The 15,445-nt window shown below is 56.4% G+C and overlaps 1 protein-coding gene across 1 annotated transcript; it reads left to right on the forward strand.

The window, feature by feature from the left end:
* The first annotated feature begins 828 nt into the window (after window positions 1–828).
* On the forward strand, window positions 829–12,622 carry Clrn3 (clarin 3). The gene is made up of 3 exons (XM_048338030.1): window positions 829–1,184; window positions 7,595–7,774; window positions 12,020–12,622. Exons 1-3 carry the CDS (start codon window positions 956–958, stop codon window positions 12,289–12,291), a joined length of 681 nt encoding a protein of 226 aa, XP_048193987.1. The 5' UTR covers window positions 829–955; the 3' UTR covers window positions 12,292–12,622.
* Window positions 12,623–15,445: the final 2,823 nt, after the last annotated feature.

The following is a 15,445-nucleotide window of genomic DNA, read 5'->3' on the forward strand; positions in this document are numbered from 1 at the left end:
CAGCACAGAGAACACAAAGTTTATAGACCTGGAGCTGGAGGCATGGCTCAGTTGGTAGAGCTCTAGCTAATGAGCCAACGTGTTAGGTACTGAGTTTGAGCCCAGGTCTCACATCAACAAAGAGAGAAAGGAAGGAAGGAAGGAAGGAAGGAAGGAAGGAAGGAAGGGAGGGAGGGAGGGAGGGAGGGAGGGAAAGGAGGGAGGGAAGGAGGAAGGAAGGAAGGAAGAAAAGAAGGAAAGGAAGAAAGAAAGAGCTTAAAGACTTAGGCAAGAGTGTTCAAAACTCCTTTATTTATTTACTACCACTACTGGTATTATTACTACTATTTACTACTTTATTTATCACTACCAAGGTTTCCTCTGGAAGAGAATATTTGAAAGACAAGCCCCGTCATAAGGCAGGGAGAGAGGCTCTGTGAGGGCGGGCTGCGTGCCCTTCCCTGCAGTCCGCGGGCCCTGCGCGCAGGCTGTGCTTTTCCTGGGACAGCAGCGGCAGAGGACAAATCCTCCAGCAGCTGAGCGAGGGCTCGCGGCGCTGGCGCTTCGCTCCGCTGGCTGCCGGAATCACCGCGACGCGGGCACGGATCTGCTGGGTACATCGTTTAGGGATTCGAATCCCGCCCTGGCCCTGTCAGCGGAACTCGCTCCCGTGGGGTAACAAAGATTGTAAATTAATGGTGTGATTGAGGAAGTCTGGGAGGATCTTGCCCGCCGCTGGCTCACGCGGGTTGGCCGTCACCACGGCAACGTCTTACAGCAGAGCAAGGTTCAGTCGCTGCCCATCTTTATGACCGTGTCCACAGTTCAATGTTCAGTAGTGTGAGCCTTCCTGTGACGTGAGGTTTTTATAGTGCCCACCCCCCAAGCCTCCGACTCCATTCCTCAATCCTAGACTCCCAATGATAAGGTCCAGACGTTTTACAAGAAGATCAAAGGGACTTCTTTTCCTGAGAAAATGCCAACCACGCAGAAAACGTTGATGTTCTTAGGCAGCTTCCTCACCAGCCTGGGGGCCGTGGTGGTGACTTGCTCGATTCTGGCCACACAAGTGTGGGTCACCAGCACCATCGCCTTCAGGGACCTGCACTCCAACGGCACTGTGACCATCACCTACGGGCTCTTTCGCGGCAAGAGTGTCCAGGAACTGGATCATGGGCTTCCCGAACTGGACAAAAACTTTAAAGGTAAATGATAAACTAATTCGGATGGGGAGAGGGAGAGAGGATTAAGATTCACGTCATTCTATATTTGGGCCCAGTGACCATTCAGAAGCAATTTCCTTGGATGCGTTGCTAGGCCAAAGGTGTAAGCCTAACTTACAATTTTGAAAATTCACCAAGTCAGTATTCAGCTTGCTGGGTTTTGCTTATCCATTATCCTAATCCTCTAGACCATTCTCACAACAGCTGTTTGACTAGTTTATTGACAAGTAAGTACTTATGCTAAAGCATTGGGCAGTACGCTGGTGTGTATTAGCTAGTAGGAACAGCGTTTTTTTAAATGAAGATGATAGGACAGTTTCCTAGGAAAGGAATACACTTTCAGTAGACTGTAAGCAGATTGTCTCTTTAAAACGAGAATGGCTCTAACAGCACTTTTTAACTGTATGTGTTGTAGATTTTGATTTCAAACCATGTTTGAATTTACATTCTTAAGGTCCCAAATATTGCGTTCTTGATAAGGTAATGATATTTAATTTTTACTAGTTGTATATTTTATAGATCTCCTGTTTTCCTCATTTCCTTCCTTCCTTCCCTCCTTCCTTCCTAGCTTCCTTCCCTCCTTCTTTTCTCTCTTTTCTGTGCCAGTCCTGGAGCGTGAACTATAGGCCTGGGAGCTGTCCCTGACCTTCTGTGCTCAAGGGTAGCACTCTACCACTCAAGCCACAGCTCCACCTCTGGCTTTGGGGGGAGGGGGGTGAATTGGCGATAACAGTCTCACAGACTTGGGCTGGGAATATGGCCTAGTGGTAATATACTCGCCTTGTATACATGAAGCCCTGGGTTCGATTCCTCAGCACCACATATATAGAAAACGGCCAGAAGTGGTGCTATGGCTCAAGTGGCAGAGTACTAGCCTTGAGCAAAAAGAAGCCAGGGACAGTGCTCAGGCCCTGAGTTCAAGGCCCAGGACTGGCAACAAAAACAAAACCAAACAAACAGGCTCACAGACTTTTTCCTTCCTGGTCTGGCTTTGAACTATGATCCTCAGATCTCAGCCTCCAGAGTAGCTAGGATTACAGGAGTGAGGTACCAGTGCCTGTCTCTCTCTCTCTCTCTCTCTCTCTCTCTCTCTCTCTCCATATATATACATATACACACATACATACATATATACATAGATACATAATACATATATGTATGACAAAACCTACATATGGGCAGTTTCCTACAAGTGTCTTTGGGATGAGTTGGCCCTATCTGGAGGTCAATGGCTTCCATGGAAATTGGCTCCTTCCTAGCTGGGCAGACCAGAGGAGGCCAGGTAGTGCCGGCCTGGACGGAGGCCCTGTCACCTGAGGGCAGGTAAGTGTGTCAGGTCCAGGAGCTGTGACAGCTGCAGCTGGTGAAGACTGAACGAAGCCAGCTTCAAGAGCTCAGCACGGGAGCACAAGGATGCAAAACTGTTTGCACCCCTTCCAGAAGGTAACTGATCGCCCAGTCAAGGCAGGGGCCGTGCCGTTGCTCAGAGTTGGCATCCAAGAGCCTTGGCGCTCAGAAGCAGACCACCACGGAGAGCAGTGGACTTGGGACCCTCCAGGCGTGCTCCCAGGCAGGGAAAAGCTACACTGTCCGCCTGGTGAGGGTGGGCTGGCAATCTCAGCCCTCGACAGGAGACACCTGAGCGCCATGCCAGTGTGCTGTGCCACAGGGCTCACCTCACGAAGGCATCGGTCCTCGGCGGCAAGGTGAAAGGTGTGCCACAGCTCTTCCTGCCCAGCAGCGACGGGCGCCCTGCTCTCGCCGGGATGTCGGCCTCTTGGCTGGAGAGTAATGGCTGTCACCCGCATCTGCTCTGCTCACCAGCCCCGCTCTGTGTCTGTCACACTGCCAGTGGGAGCTGCAGATTTCCAAATGAAAGAGCAGAACGAGGTGCCCGTGTCGGATTTCAAGGGTGCCAAAGAATCCAGTCAACAATGGGGTCAGCGGATAGGGAGAATAATTGGTTGGCCCCGGGAAGGAAACTACCCATGTTTGGCTCTGGTCTGCTTGAGGATCTCACAGTCTGAAGGTGCCCTGGCTTACCCAATGCCTAGAGGAGAAGTCGTCAGTCCTTTATACCCAGCCCTGAGCACCTTGGTTCCACCTACCCCGGGGTTCTAGCCTCGGCTCAGGAACCTTCGCTGGGCAGCTGCTGTGGGCGTGAGCAGTGCAGGCTCCGATAGGATTTGCACAGAGTTCTTGGCACTGGAAGGCAAACTCCCTTCACTAGCCAAATGCAGGAGCCATGGTGTCTAAGTCTCGGTGACAACAGAGGAGGGCGGGGAGCACTGGTCTGCAGAGTCCTGGGGCACTGGATCCTGGAGAATGCACCAGCAGCAGCCATATGCTTTCACTCGCCATAGTCCACCCCTTCCTTTGGTTTGGTTGTTTCTTCAGGGCCGTGTAAACAGACTCTCTCAGCCGGGCCAGCCCTGTGACAGGGTCTCAGGAGTGTAACGTGGGCCAGGTCCTCCTAGGGACAGGAATGGCACCGTCAGTCACCGGAACTCAGGGTACAGCGTTCCTTCCTGGGAATGCCATTTCAGGCATCACTCAGCCTACTTGCTGACGGGGCCTTAGGTTTTCACGGAACCATCTTGACCAGAGAAGATGTTTCTGAGCTGTGTGTGGCACTGGGGCTCTTCGTTCTGAGTCTCTCCGTGTTTGGTTGGCCAGCAGGGGATGCTTTGTGCAATCACACCGCGACAGCAGCAATCCTGTGGCTGGAGGTAGACGGAGCCCCCAGGATGTGTCTGTAGCGTGTCTGTCCTCGGCCTTCCCGGGCGGTTTATAGCCATCTTGAGGAGTCGGTCCCGTTCTACTCGTTTTAAAAGCGCATCCTCGGGTGATGCTGGGAAGGATTGGCAGCCCCACCTGGGCCACGTGCTACACTGACAGGCGGAAGGGAGCCGTGGACGCACGCGTGCGTGCAAATGAGCCCCGGCGGGTGGGGAGCAGGTGCGGGGAGCCGCCGCGCTGGGCGAGCACTGACCGCACCCCGTGTGGTCCCGGCTCGATCCGCAGTCCTCACCAGGGCAGCCCATTCTCGGGGAGCTCGGTGCGGTGCCGTCCGACCAAACCACGCTAACGGTCAAAGACGTCTGCTAGGAACGTGGATGGGCTGCCAAGAGGAGGGAGCGTGCGGAGCCCGCGCCAGCCCCCTTGCCGCTCCCCTCTGCCCGCACGCACCAGGCCGCGTTCCTCCAGGGCAGCCGCTCCTCCTCTGCCCTCACGGGGAGTCACCACGGCTGCAGGTGGAAAGGACCAGGGGGCAAAAGAGATTCCCTGCAGGGCTCGGCCCTAAACGATCCCCGCAGCCCGGGCACCCGTGGGGGTCTCCGGGTAGGGGCCTCGGTCACGCCAGGGTTCTCCTGGGACCGGGAGCCCCTTGGGAGCGGCTCGCGCGCGGTCTCTGAGTTCAGGAGCCGTTGGAGGAGGGTCTGGAGGCCACGACGCTCCCTCCACGTCCAAGGAGCCCAGGCAGAGGTCTGGGGAGGGGGCTTGCGGGGGGGTCACGCCTCCCCCCTCCCAGCTGTGGGGTCCACTGGCACCGAGCTCCTCTCCGTGGCCTCGTGTTCTTGGCCTATTTTGGAGGGGCTGCCAGATTCCAAGCAATCAGTTCCAATTGTGAGGTGTCGGCCCTGATTTGGGTGCTCGCTTCCCCGAGAAAGAAAAGGAACAGCATGGATTCGCTAATTTCGCAGACGCGGAGCAGCTGTCAGATGCGAGGGCGGCTCCTTGTTCCCTCATTCATTCCTGCAAACTCTCTCTGTGTCTGTGGCTTTCGTTGTGTGAGTTCTGAGCAGGAACCATCATACCTGGGTGCAGGGCATCCAGAAGGCTAACGCGGTGGCCGGGAAAGGAAAGAACGCCCCCCACCCCCCCCCCCCCCCGCTGTACCTAGGAACGCGCTACGTCCTTAGACTCCAGATGGACCCCCCATTGAAGATCTCGTCCATTAGCTGTGAGTCAAAGACAAAGCTGGACTCCAGGATCGCTTTCTTGTTGGGTCAATCAGCAAAGTGAGATGTTAACTGTTTACACACCAACATTCACTTACAACTTCCAGTACATGTGTGTGCACGCGCATGTGTGTGTGGCAGAACAGTAGGACACAGGCTCCGTGCCTCACACGGAGGGGTTTCCTTCCTAGTTCAGCATCCAGCTGATCTCCTTTGTCCCCAGATCTAGCCAGGAGGACGGCTCCCGTAGTGCCAGCCCGCTCCGGCTGGGGTCCCGAGGTTCCTCTGGGAACGGCGGGCTGTGCGGGCCCGGGCCGCGGGGCAGCTTGAGGTGACTCGCTGCCTACGGCCCTGCCTTTCCCGCCCCTTCCTCTGACGTCGCCTTCCTGGAGTTTCAAAGCAGGGTTGAGTGGGATCAGAGCCCTGACTCCCGCTGAGCACGTCCACAGAGGGGGGAGCGAGGCCCAGGACCAGCCTCGGAGAGGCCCGGGAAGCTGAGCTTTGCTCCCGGGCCTCGGAAGGAGCCACGCTTGTGTTGCCACGGGCGAGGGAGTCACCCCTGCTGCAGAGCTGCTGTTTCTCCTTTCTGTCCCCTCCCCGCCCCCACCCCCGTCTTCCCCAGGCCCCCAAGGCCGTGCCCAGAGCTCCTTTCCTGCCCTGCCTTCCGGCGGCGCCCGCAGGGTCCAGCGCCTGCACCCCTCCACTCCGCTCCAGGGAGCCCGAGTGCCCCCTGACCTCCCGGCGGCGCCCGCAGGGTCCAGCGCCTGCACCCCTCCACTCCGCTCCAGGGAGCCCGAGTGCCCCCTGACCTCCCGGCGGCGCCCGCAGGGTCCAGCGCCTGCACCCCTCCACTCCGCTCCAGGGAGCCCGAGTGCCCCCTGACCGGGAGAGGACAACGCGCCTCCCTCGTGGAACCCGCTGAGCACAATGCCGACGTCGTGCTGGGGATGTTGTTCAAGTGGTAGAGCACCTGCTTAACAAGCTCAAGGCCCTGCGTTCAAGCTCTGGGCCCACTAACCAATAGCAAAAACTAAAAAATAAAAACAAGGAAGGAAGGGAGGAAGGAAGGAAGGAAGGAAGGAAGGGGGAGTAGACAGAATTCCGCTTTCCCACAAGGGGTGGACACAAGGTATCAGGGCCCACAGCATCCACCGTGTGAGCCTTGGTCTATGCGAGGGGAGGGGGTTTGGAGTCACCGCTCCCCAGAGGGGGGTCGTACCCCTCCCCAGAGGGGGGAGGGGGAGAGAGAGAGGAGAGAGAGAGAGAGAGAGAGAAAGGAGAGAGAGTACACGTTCCTGCTGTTTGGCTTCACAGGGGCCATCAGGCCGGGTGCGGCCTTGGGGATGGACTTGGGGTCAGCCCCAGGAAGAAGTTTTCCATCACGAAGGTGATGCAGGGGACAAAACGAGAGGGCACCTTGTGAAGAGAGGGCCATCACCCCGCTGGCCCCCAGTTCCGAGGAGGCCTGGTGGCCCCCCCTGGTGGCGTGGCCAGCACGCAGGCTTTCCGCTCATTAAAGCCGCTCTGGGCTGGGGACTCGAGCCTCCTCAACCCCCGGGGACCTGAGAGACCGGGAGGGGTGGGAAGAGCGCCTGCTCGCTCGCTCCCACTCACCCCTGCGTGGCTAGGGTGCCTGGCGATTCCCAGTGCCTTTGCTGCCTCTGGAATCCCTCTCCTAAATTACTTTGTGCCGTGTGACTCCATGGGCCGTCTCTGAGCGCGCTTTATTCCGCGTGAGGGCCTGGCACACACAGGCAGATGTTTTACAGATGTGTGGCCGGGCTCACAGGAGGGCGCGCGGCCACGGCAGGTCACGTGGGCTGCAGCGAGGGTGCCCAGGTGGACGCCACGAGGGACCTGATGACCGTGCCCGGGACGTCTTTGTTGTGTGTGCCCGGAGCTCGCGTCCGTGGCCGGGACTGCTTGGCATGGAAGAACCATGCAAATGTCATCTTGTGAAAGGCTCCTAGCTGAGGCTTCCCCGTGGCCTCCGGTTTCACAGTCTGTGGGTCCCGGCTCCTCTCTGGTCCCAGGACAGAACTAGGCCACACCGTGGCTCCTGCGGACAAGGGTCTCTTCCTGTCTGCCCGTCTAGCCTGCTCCACCTCCAACGACCCTTCCTCTCCAGGCCGCCCGGACTCCCTGGGTGCCCCCCCAAACCAAGCGCAGCCACGCCAGGGAAGCCCCCGGAAGCCTATCCATCGGCAAGGCGGGGGCCAGAACTCACGAAGGGGAAGTTTCGGGTGTCTGGAGGACGCGTGGCTGCCCAGTCCTCTGCGGAGATCCTGCGGGGTCTAGGGGTACCCAGCCTCTCCACCTGACCTCTGACCACCGCTGACCCGCGTACTCGGGACAGGGAGGGGGTGGGCGAAGCCCGGGAACAGTCGGGATCCGCGCCGCGTGCTTAACACTCACCAAACGCTGTTTCAGTTTTAGGGACGTTGGGCGACTCTCCGCCCCGAACGCTGCACGCGGTGACCATCCTGTTCCTCGCCCTCAGTTTGGCGGTGTCGGTGCTCAGCTCGCTCTTCACCCTCTACAACAGCGTCAGCAACCCCTACCAGACGTTCCTGGGCCCCGTGGGGGTGTACACCTGGAACGGCCTCAGCGGTGAGCCTCCCACCCGGGACGGGGGCGCCCAGCCGCCTGCCTGCGCCCGCCAGGGGCCGGGGTGGAGGGGAAGGGGGCGTCGAGGGGGTAGCGAGGGCCATGGGATGTCAGGGGCACGCGCTCCCGGCCAGGCTCTGTGGGGTGGGTGGTGCCTGCCTGTAGTCCCCGCCCTCGGGAGGCGGAGTCAGGAGGACGGAGAGGTTGCAGACACCCAGGGTGTGTAATGCGACCATCTCTCCCAAGCAACCCACAGACCAAAGGACTGAGTGATGGCTTGTGTGCTAGAGTACTGGCCTAGCGTGCGTGAGATCCTGAGAGCAACACCCGGGACCACAAGAGTGGACACTCACGCGTACACACATGCACACGACACACACGTTACTCACACGCGCACGCACACACGTGTGTACGTGTGTGTGCACGTGTGGTGTATGCATCTACACGTGTGCATGCACGCACACACCCTTGTTTACTCTCGTATAACGAGTCAGCCTGGGCTCTGGAGGTGACGCCCCTGGGTGACCGCGCCCTGAGGGCATTACTCACAGGACTCTGGACTAACGCCCTTCTTCCGGCTTTCCGTGGGCCAGGCTGCCGTGGGCTGTCGCCAGGTGCTTTGTTTCGTGGGTGGGCTGGGGGTGGAGGAGGGAGTCCAGATGGGGAGCGGAGCTCCGCTATGACTCACAGCTTCGTGGAGGCTGGCCTCCAGCTCCAGATCTTTCTGCCCCCTCCTCCCGAGGGTGGGGATTACAGGGGTGAGCCGGTGTGAGTGGCTGAGTGGACTTTGCCCCTGCCACATCTGCCCAGAGGCAGAGTCGGGCAGTGGCGTCTCCCTGCCTGTCCTGCCGGCCTTTGACAGGAAGCCAGGGGCCTGCTCTCCCTCTCTTTCCAGGTAGGGGCCTTCGTGTAACCTTCCAGAAGAATATTCGGGGCTCCTGGGCCCCTGTAATCACTCCCCGTCTCACTCGGTCTTCCCTTCCCCTGCGTTTCCTGTGTTTCGTGGCCTGCCCCATCCTCTTACACACCAGAGGGCTGCCAGCCACCTTGGACTCTGAGGACAGCAGCTCTAGAGGACAAGCTGTCATTTCTCAATCGTTCACAGAGGGTGGCCTGGGCCTCCCCAGCCCTGAGTGAGCCCTGAGCCCGCGTGGCTGAGCTGACCGGCTGAGCTGGCGCTCCCCGGCCTCAGGCATACACAGGGATGTTGGGGTGGGGGGGAGTGCTGTAGGGGGGAAGCAGGAGGCCGTGCAGAGCGGGGCCCCAGTGCCCTGTCCACGGCCTGCAAGGCTCAGCGTTTCCCAGGCTGGCTTTGCCTGGGTGGTGGAGGAAGGGCTGACTTCACTCATGGCAGCAGCTCCATTCATGTTCTTGGAGGAAACTATGAGGTTGGGGGCAGCTTTTCCCTTCAGTGCTTCTCAACAAGAACTGTGCAGTGAAGGAACGAATTTCTGCCACATTCCTCCCAGCCTTAGGGGCGAATCCTGACACCAGGAGAGGCGGAGCGGTGGGCGGGAAAACGATCTTTGACTGACTTGTAAGGCATGGATTTGCCTTGTGACCGGGGCCTGGAGAAAGCCTTCATCCAGCGCGGGGGTGGCCGGGGAGGCCTGTGGATACCAGTGCGTCACAAGCCAGGCTTTGCTGTCAGTTTGTCCTCGGGGACCTCGGATTTTCTTCACCCACGCCGAGGGCACAGAATATACTGGAAAGTCTGTTTTCAGGAGGCTGCAGAGGAGCATGGCCCGGGCCGCCACTGGACATCCCGGCAGTGGCGGAGGCCTGGTTACACTTCCAGGGCCCCCGAGCCCAGGGAAGCAGCGTGAACTCTGCTGTTCTGGCTTTGCACGCCATCTCCTGGGCTGGTGGAGGAGCTAGGCAGGGCCCACAGGGGAGAAGAGGAAGCGGGGTTCCTGGGTGGTTTCTGCTGGGCTGGAGAGAAGCAACGATGCCGCCACCCTGGCCTCATGCCCTCTGACCCTAGCTTGGCTCTGCGCCGTATCAGCCCGGCGGGGTGGACCCAGCCCCGGGGACGTCTCCACAGAACCGGAGGGCTAGAGAGAACTGGGCAGACAGACCGGTGGGCCTCAGTCGATGGCACTAGAAAGCAGGGAGGCTGCTCATGTGGCCAGCAGGAGAGCAGGGGGTCCCCCGAGTGTCCCCTTCCTGAGTTCCTCTGCCTCCTCAGCCCCAGCCAGAGGCACCGTGTCGCCCGCAGCCCCATGCGTCCGTCCGCACCACATCCTGTCCACGCGCCGGCCCCTGCCAGGGTTAAGCAAACGCTCAGGGCAGCCCGCTCTGCACACGGCTATTAACCCTGGTTCATCCCGGTCGTCTATGATTAAGCTTTTATAGGGAACATCACAAGGAAAAATGAAATGAGGGCTGACGAAGGCAGGTTGGCGCCGGGAGAGCATCAGAGGACGGGGCTTTTGTTCATCATGCAAATAATTAAGACATAAAACCACGATCCTGAAGACAAGGCCTATCATCCAGGCCTGTTAAAAGGGCCTCGCACACAAAGCCCCTCTAATTAGGGCGCTTGGAGAGCCGTGGGGGACTCCCCCGCCTTCGCCTGAGACGGCAGCGCACCCACGGAACGGGGAGCAGTCTGCCACGTCAGCAGGCGAGGGGTCCCGAGGGACTTCTGGCTTGGGATTTCCCTGACGGGGTTCCACTGCCCGGGACAGGCAGCTCCTCTGCCCAAGCATTCGCACCCTCCTCTCCAGCCGGAACCCCCAAGAACAGCTTCACAGAGATACGAGTCACACCCACAGAGTTCAGCTTCACAGAGATACGAGTCACACCCACAGAGTTCGCCCGCTCACCGATCGCAAGAGAATGTGTTCCAGGGTGTTCTTGAACACGTGAAAAGTTCCCCCGGTCAATCAGTTCAAAAAGACACCCTACGGGCTGGGGATATAGCCTAGTGGCAAGAGTGCCTGCCTCGGATACACGAGGCCCTAGGTTCGATTCCCCAGCACCACATATACAGAAAACGGCCAGAAGCGGCGCTGTGGCTCAAGTGGAAGAGTGCTAGCCTTGAGCGGGAAGAAGCCAGGGACAGTGCTCAGGCCCTGAGTCCAAGGCCCAGGACTGGCCAAAAAAAAAAAAAAAAAAAAAAAAAAAGACACCCTACACCCCTCCGTTGTTACTTTTCCTCAGTACAGCTTCCACCTGAAGCAGCCCCGGGTCTACTTGGTTGTAGATCCTTTATTTCGGGGATGGGGGGTAATATTGGTAATATTTGGGTTTAAGCTCAAGTAGAGCTATGGCCCTATGGCTGAGCCATAGCTCGAGCCTTTTTGTGCACTGGCTGGTCTTGCTTTCTGCCTGGGTGTGTGTACCTATTCTATTGGAATCCGCTTGTTCTCACCTTCCTGTCCTACCCGGGATGATAGCTTCTTTCCCCTGCGACTGAGTCCTGCAGGCTTTCCTCCCGCTGGAGGCTGTCCTGGAACTCCCATCCCCTTGATCCCAGCCTCCCCCATAGCTAGGATGATGGGCTCATATCACCACTCCCAGCTCTGAGTCGAGAAGAAGGCTCATGAACTTTTCTGCCTAGGCTGGTCTTGAACTCCGATCTTCCCACTCCCAGCCTTCCGAGTAGCAAGGATTAGAGGCCCGAGGCCCCGGAGCCTGGCTTGTACATCTTTCTCGGTCACTGGCTTGGTTACCTGCTTGGTCAGGCGGAATGAAACTCTCCAGGGCTGGCTCGTGTCCGTGCCCGGTGCTGAGGGCCCCGCCGCCGCTTGCTCTCTGCTGGGTGGTTCAGGATGCCCCTCTACGCCTTTGTGGAAGCTGCTACTGCCATCTGCAATGCTACACGTCTCCCTCAGCCTTTCCGAGCCTTGTTCCCCGTTCAGACCTCTAGATGCTCGCCCTGGGGAGACTCCGTTCCCTCATGGACTGGGTCATTCATTCAGCACACTTTCCACCTCACCCCCTTAGTGAGTGGGCTATCTGGTAGACCAGCTGTCCGGCAAGTAGCTACTTCCAAAAGGGACTGAGCACTAAGACTTGTCCTTGGTCAGATAACTCCCTGCACAATCTTTAGTATATCAAGCTTAGAATACAGTTTGTGTCTTACATCTTTTACTACATTCTCCCCAAGACTTGACAGGGGGAAACCCCAGGATAGATGTTCAACGGATGCCCATGGGTTACATATTCCATTAAGCAAATCGGTGGCACTAGCAAATATCAATGCACCTCTAAGTTGTTAATGAAACTTTCTGTTCCTTCCAGCATGCTTCATTTTCCTGACCATGGTCCTGTTTGTGGGGAACACAGAGTCCAATCATCTCTCCAAAGAATTGTCCCAGAAGCTTTATCCAGAAGTCACTTTCGGCGGGACTGCCCACACGTACGGATACTCATTTTGGCTCATATTCCTTGTCATCGTTCTAAATATCGTCACTGTGGTCATCATCATTTTTTACCAGAAGGCTCGATACAAGCAGAAGCAAGAGCAGCGAAAGCCAATGGAATACGCTCCCAGGGATGGCATTTTATTCTAATCCTACCTCCTGCCACTCTGCCACGGCATCTGTTCTGTTTGACGTCAGTCAGCTCCCAGAGCAGAAGCCAGTTCACTTCTTTGGACAATCAGTGTGGAAAAAAAATGACTGTCATTTGTAATCGTTTGGTTTTGTTCTTTAATCTTGTGATAGGTGCTCTTCCTGGATGTTGCGTGTACCTGTCTTCACAGATGTCCCCTTGGTGCCTTCAGGTGGAGGTGCGTGGGAAGGTTGCCAGTCTAGGCAGTGTTCCAAGAAAGACTGACCGGGGGCCTGTGGACCATTCTGAATTGGTCTCCCTATCCAAAATAAAATGGGTCTGTGTTCCTCCCCTCCCTCTGACTAGCTCCAAGCCTTCCTCCCTGTGATTAGGCTGTCCTCCAGGGTGAGTGACCAGGCATCAAGGATCCTGATTCTACTCTGTGAGCAATGCCTTCTGGGAACAGAGAGATTCAGAACTTGTCCTTACAGGCCAACGGTTGCAACAAGAAGGAAAAACACAGGAGGAACGGTTCTGCTTCTCTTGGTTCTCAGTTGCCGTCATATAAATCAAACCCAGTGGCAGATCAAAGAGTTGAGAGGTGACCCTCAAATCCATTTCTATGGTTCCAAGTGTGTTTTTCTGGAAGGAAGGCGTTAGTCACAAGTGAGAGGCCTGGGGAACAATAAAATTACAGCCCCGCGAGCTCTCTACTGAAGAGCATACTACTACACTCTTGGTTTAAGGGGATTATGATGAATTCAGTTAAAACGGACTAAAACATTTCAGCACAGTGTAGCAAACATCCACCAGTCAGCCCTCAGCTTAGTTACCTCAGTGTAGACGAAAGAGCAATGGTCCAATGGGAGCCTGGAGCCTGTCAGCAGACTCCAGCCTGACCAGAGGCCGAGGAAGAAATGAGTCAGATCATCATGGCTTCCTGACGTTCTTCTTCTGAGCCAGGGCCAGGCATGTGTGAGCATGGGTGTTGGGAAGTTCTCCAAGAACAGGTTGGAAGGAACAGGTTCACATCTTTCCTGAGAAGAAGGCTGGACAACCAGGAACACAGAAGAAACACCAGCACGTAGTCTATCAATTTGCCAGCAGACCACTCTGAGAATCCTTGGGGGTTGACACTTCTGTGAGTGGGCTGGGTTGGTTCTGGACATTGGCAGGATTGGGAAATAGCCATCTTTCATGACTTGGTGGAACCAGGGCCCCAACAAACAGATTCCCTGGTGCCACTGGCAACACAGCTACTCTTTAAGCATGGACTGGATCATTCCTGTAGTTTGCAGGAGAAATGACTTTCTCACTTGTTACTTTCCGATAATCTGGCTTAGAATTTTGCTCTGGGGGTGTGTGATGCGGCCAGCACTGAGCGTTTGCATTCATGGACTTGACTGTTGACAGACAAGGCAGACATCCAAAAAGCAATTACTCAATTCCAATTAAGATGAATATTTGGGGCTGTGGTACAGCTCTGTAACCGGAGCCCTGGCCTGGCATGGATGAAGCCTTTGGTTCCATCCTCAGTGCTCAGAAACAAGCAGAAGGGTAAAACGAATGAGCCACCTCCCCCCCCCCCCCCGTAGCCCTCTGGTTACCAAATCTGAAAGGACAGTTCTCTGTCACCCCCACCCAAACATCCTACCAATTCAGGGCCACTCAAAAACTTATAAAATTTAGAACATATATTTTAAGCATCTGGTCATCCTCAGTAAACCTTTCCTAAATTTGTTGTGTTCACAACCATTTGTCCTCTTTGAAGCTCTGCGTTTGGGGTCAGATTTTGAGAACGTGGACAGGTAGTGAGGATTGGAAAGGAAGTGTTTACTCACCCTGGCATGTGGGCAGAGCTGGTTTCCTTGGGAACAAACCGGCCACAGGTGACCTTCAAGGAAGGAACCATTGGAAACAAGGGAACCAGGAACACGGAACTCTGGTTTGCAAATCTTCCTTGCTATGCTTTACAGTAGAAGCCAATAAAGTTGCACGCCTGCCCAGTGGAAAGCTTGGTGAGCAAGGACCGAGATCTTTGTAGAGTTCTCACACATGGGTAGTGGGGAAGGGTCTGTCCCCCACCAAGAGCTGAGTCCTTCAACACGGGCGCTCTGTCCCCCACCAGGAGATGGGAGCTGAGTCTGCCAACAGGGCGCTCTGTCCCCGCCACGCGATGCCATCTCCAGTGGCATACACAGCTCAGCAAGGTGAACTTGACACTGTCAAAAGCAATTTGCTCAAATAAAACAACTTAACAAATGCACATCCTCTGGTGAAACTCCTCTTGTAAAACAGGGTGTGCAAACAGGTGTGCCCAGCGCCCACCCCTCCCACACGCCCAGCTCCGCGCCCTCTCCTACGCTGGCATGGCCACCTGCGGGACCGCTCCTTGCTTGGTGGGCTCTGAAGGGGCGGTCCCTGTGCTTCCACTCCACGGACCCCCCTTTTCCCTAAGACTGCCATGCGGAGTACCTTCTTGTGCTGTTCCGTCATGCAGATTCCTCTGTGTTGATGTGTCACAACTTTTATTGCCCGTGTTTTCCAATAAAAGGTTGTTTGCTTGTGGAGATTGGAGTTCTTTACGTGTTCTAGATACTTCTCCGTCAGATAAGCCCGTGGTCATCTTCCTCATTGTCACAGTGCTTTGCAAAAGGCCGACATTTGTGATACTTCAGAATCTACTTATCACTTTTTAAAAATGTGTAATCTCTTACATTTCTGGGCTGGATCCACTTGAAGTGCAGCTCTACGAGAGCTGAAGTTGTGTATGGAGGTGGAATGATTTCAAGGGTCATCACAGGACCGCCCAACAACCCACGTGGTCTTATTACCATGTGCCGGGTTACAAAGCTCATCCATGTTTGCAAAATAAGTAACAGAAAATATGCTCATTGACTTCGGAAAAATGTGTGGGCTTTAAAGAAATCGATTTTCACCCCATGTGTGAAAGGAGCGGCTGCCCCATGGGGCTGGAGGAAGAAGAAAGCGGCTGAGCCACGTGGCCCTTGGGTAGCCCGGTGAGCAGGGCACTGGCTTACTGCAGCTGTGGGGGGGGAGAACTCAAAAGGCCCCAGGTGGGGAGAACTTGAAGGGCCCAGGTGGGGAGAACTTGAAGGGCCCAGGTGGGGGAGAACTTGAAGGGCCCCAGGTGGGGGAGAACTTGAAGGGCCC

The sequence above is a fragment of the Perognathus longimembris genome, chromosome 2 (assembly GCF_023159225.1).
Source record: "Perognathus longimembris pacificus isolate PPM17 chromosome 2, ASM2315922v1, whole genome shotgun sequence".
Classification (NCBI taxonomy): Eukaryota; Metazoa; Chordata; class Mammalia; order Rodentia; family Heteromyidae; genus Perognathus; species Perognathus longimembris.

Coding starts and splice junctions, on each gene's coding strand:
- Clrn3 (XM_048338030.1), top strand. CDS start 956: ATGCCAACCACGCAGAAAACGTTGATGTTCTTAGGCAGCTTCCTCACC. Junction 1,185..7,594: donor ACTGGACAAAAACTTTAAAG/GTAAATGATAAA, acceptor ACGCTGTTTCAG/TTTTAGGGACGTTGGGCGAC. Junction 7,775..12,019: donor CACCTGGAACGGCCTCAGCG/GTGAGCCTCCCA, acceptor TGTTCCTTCCAG/CATGCTTCATTTTCCTGACC.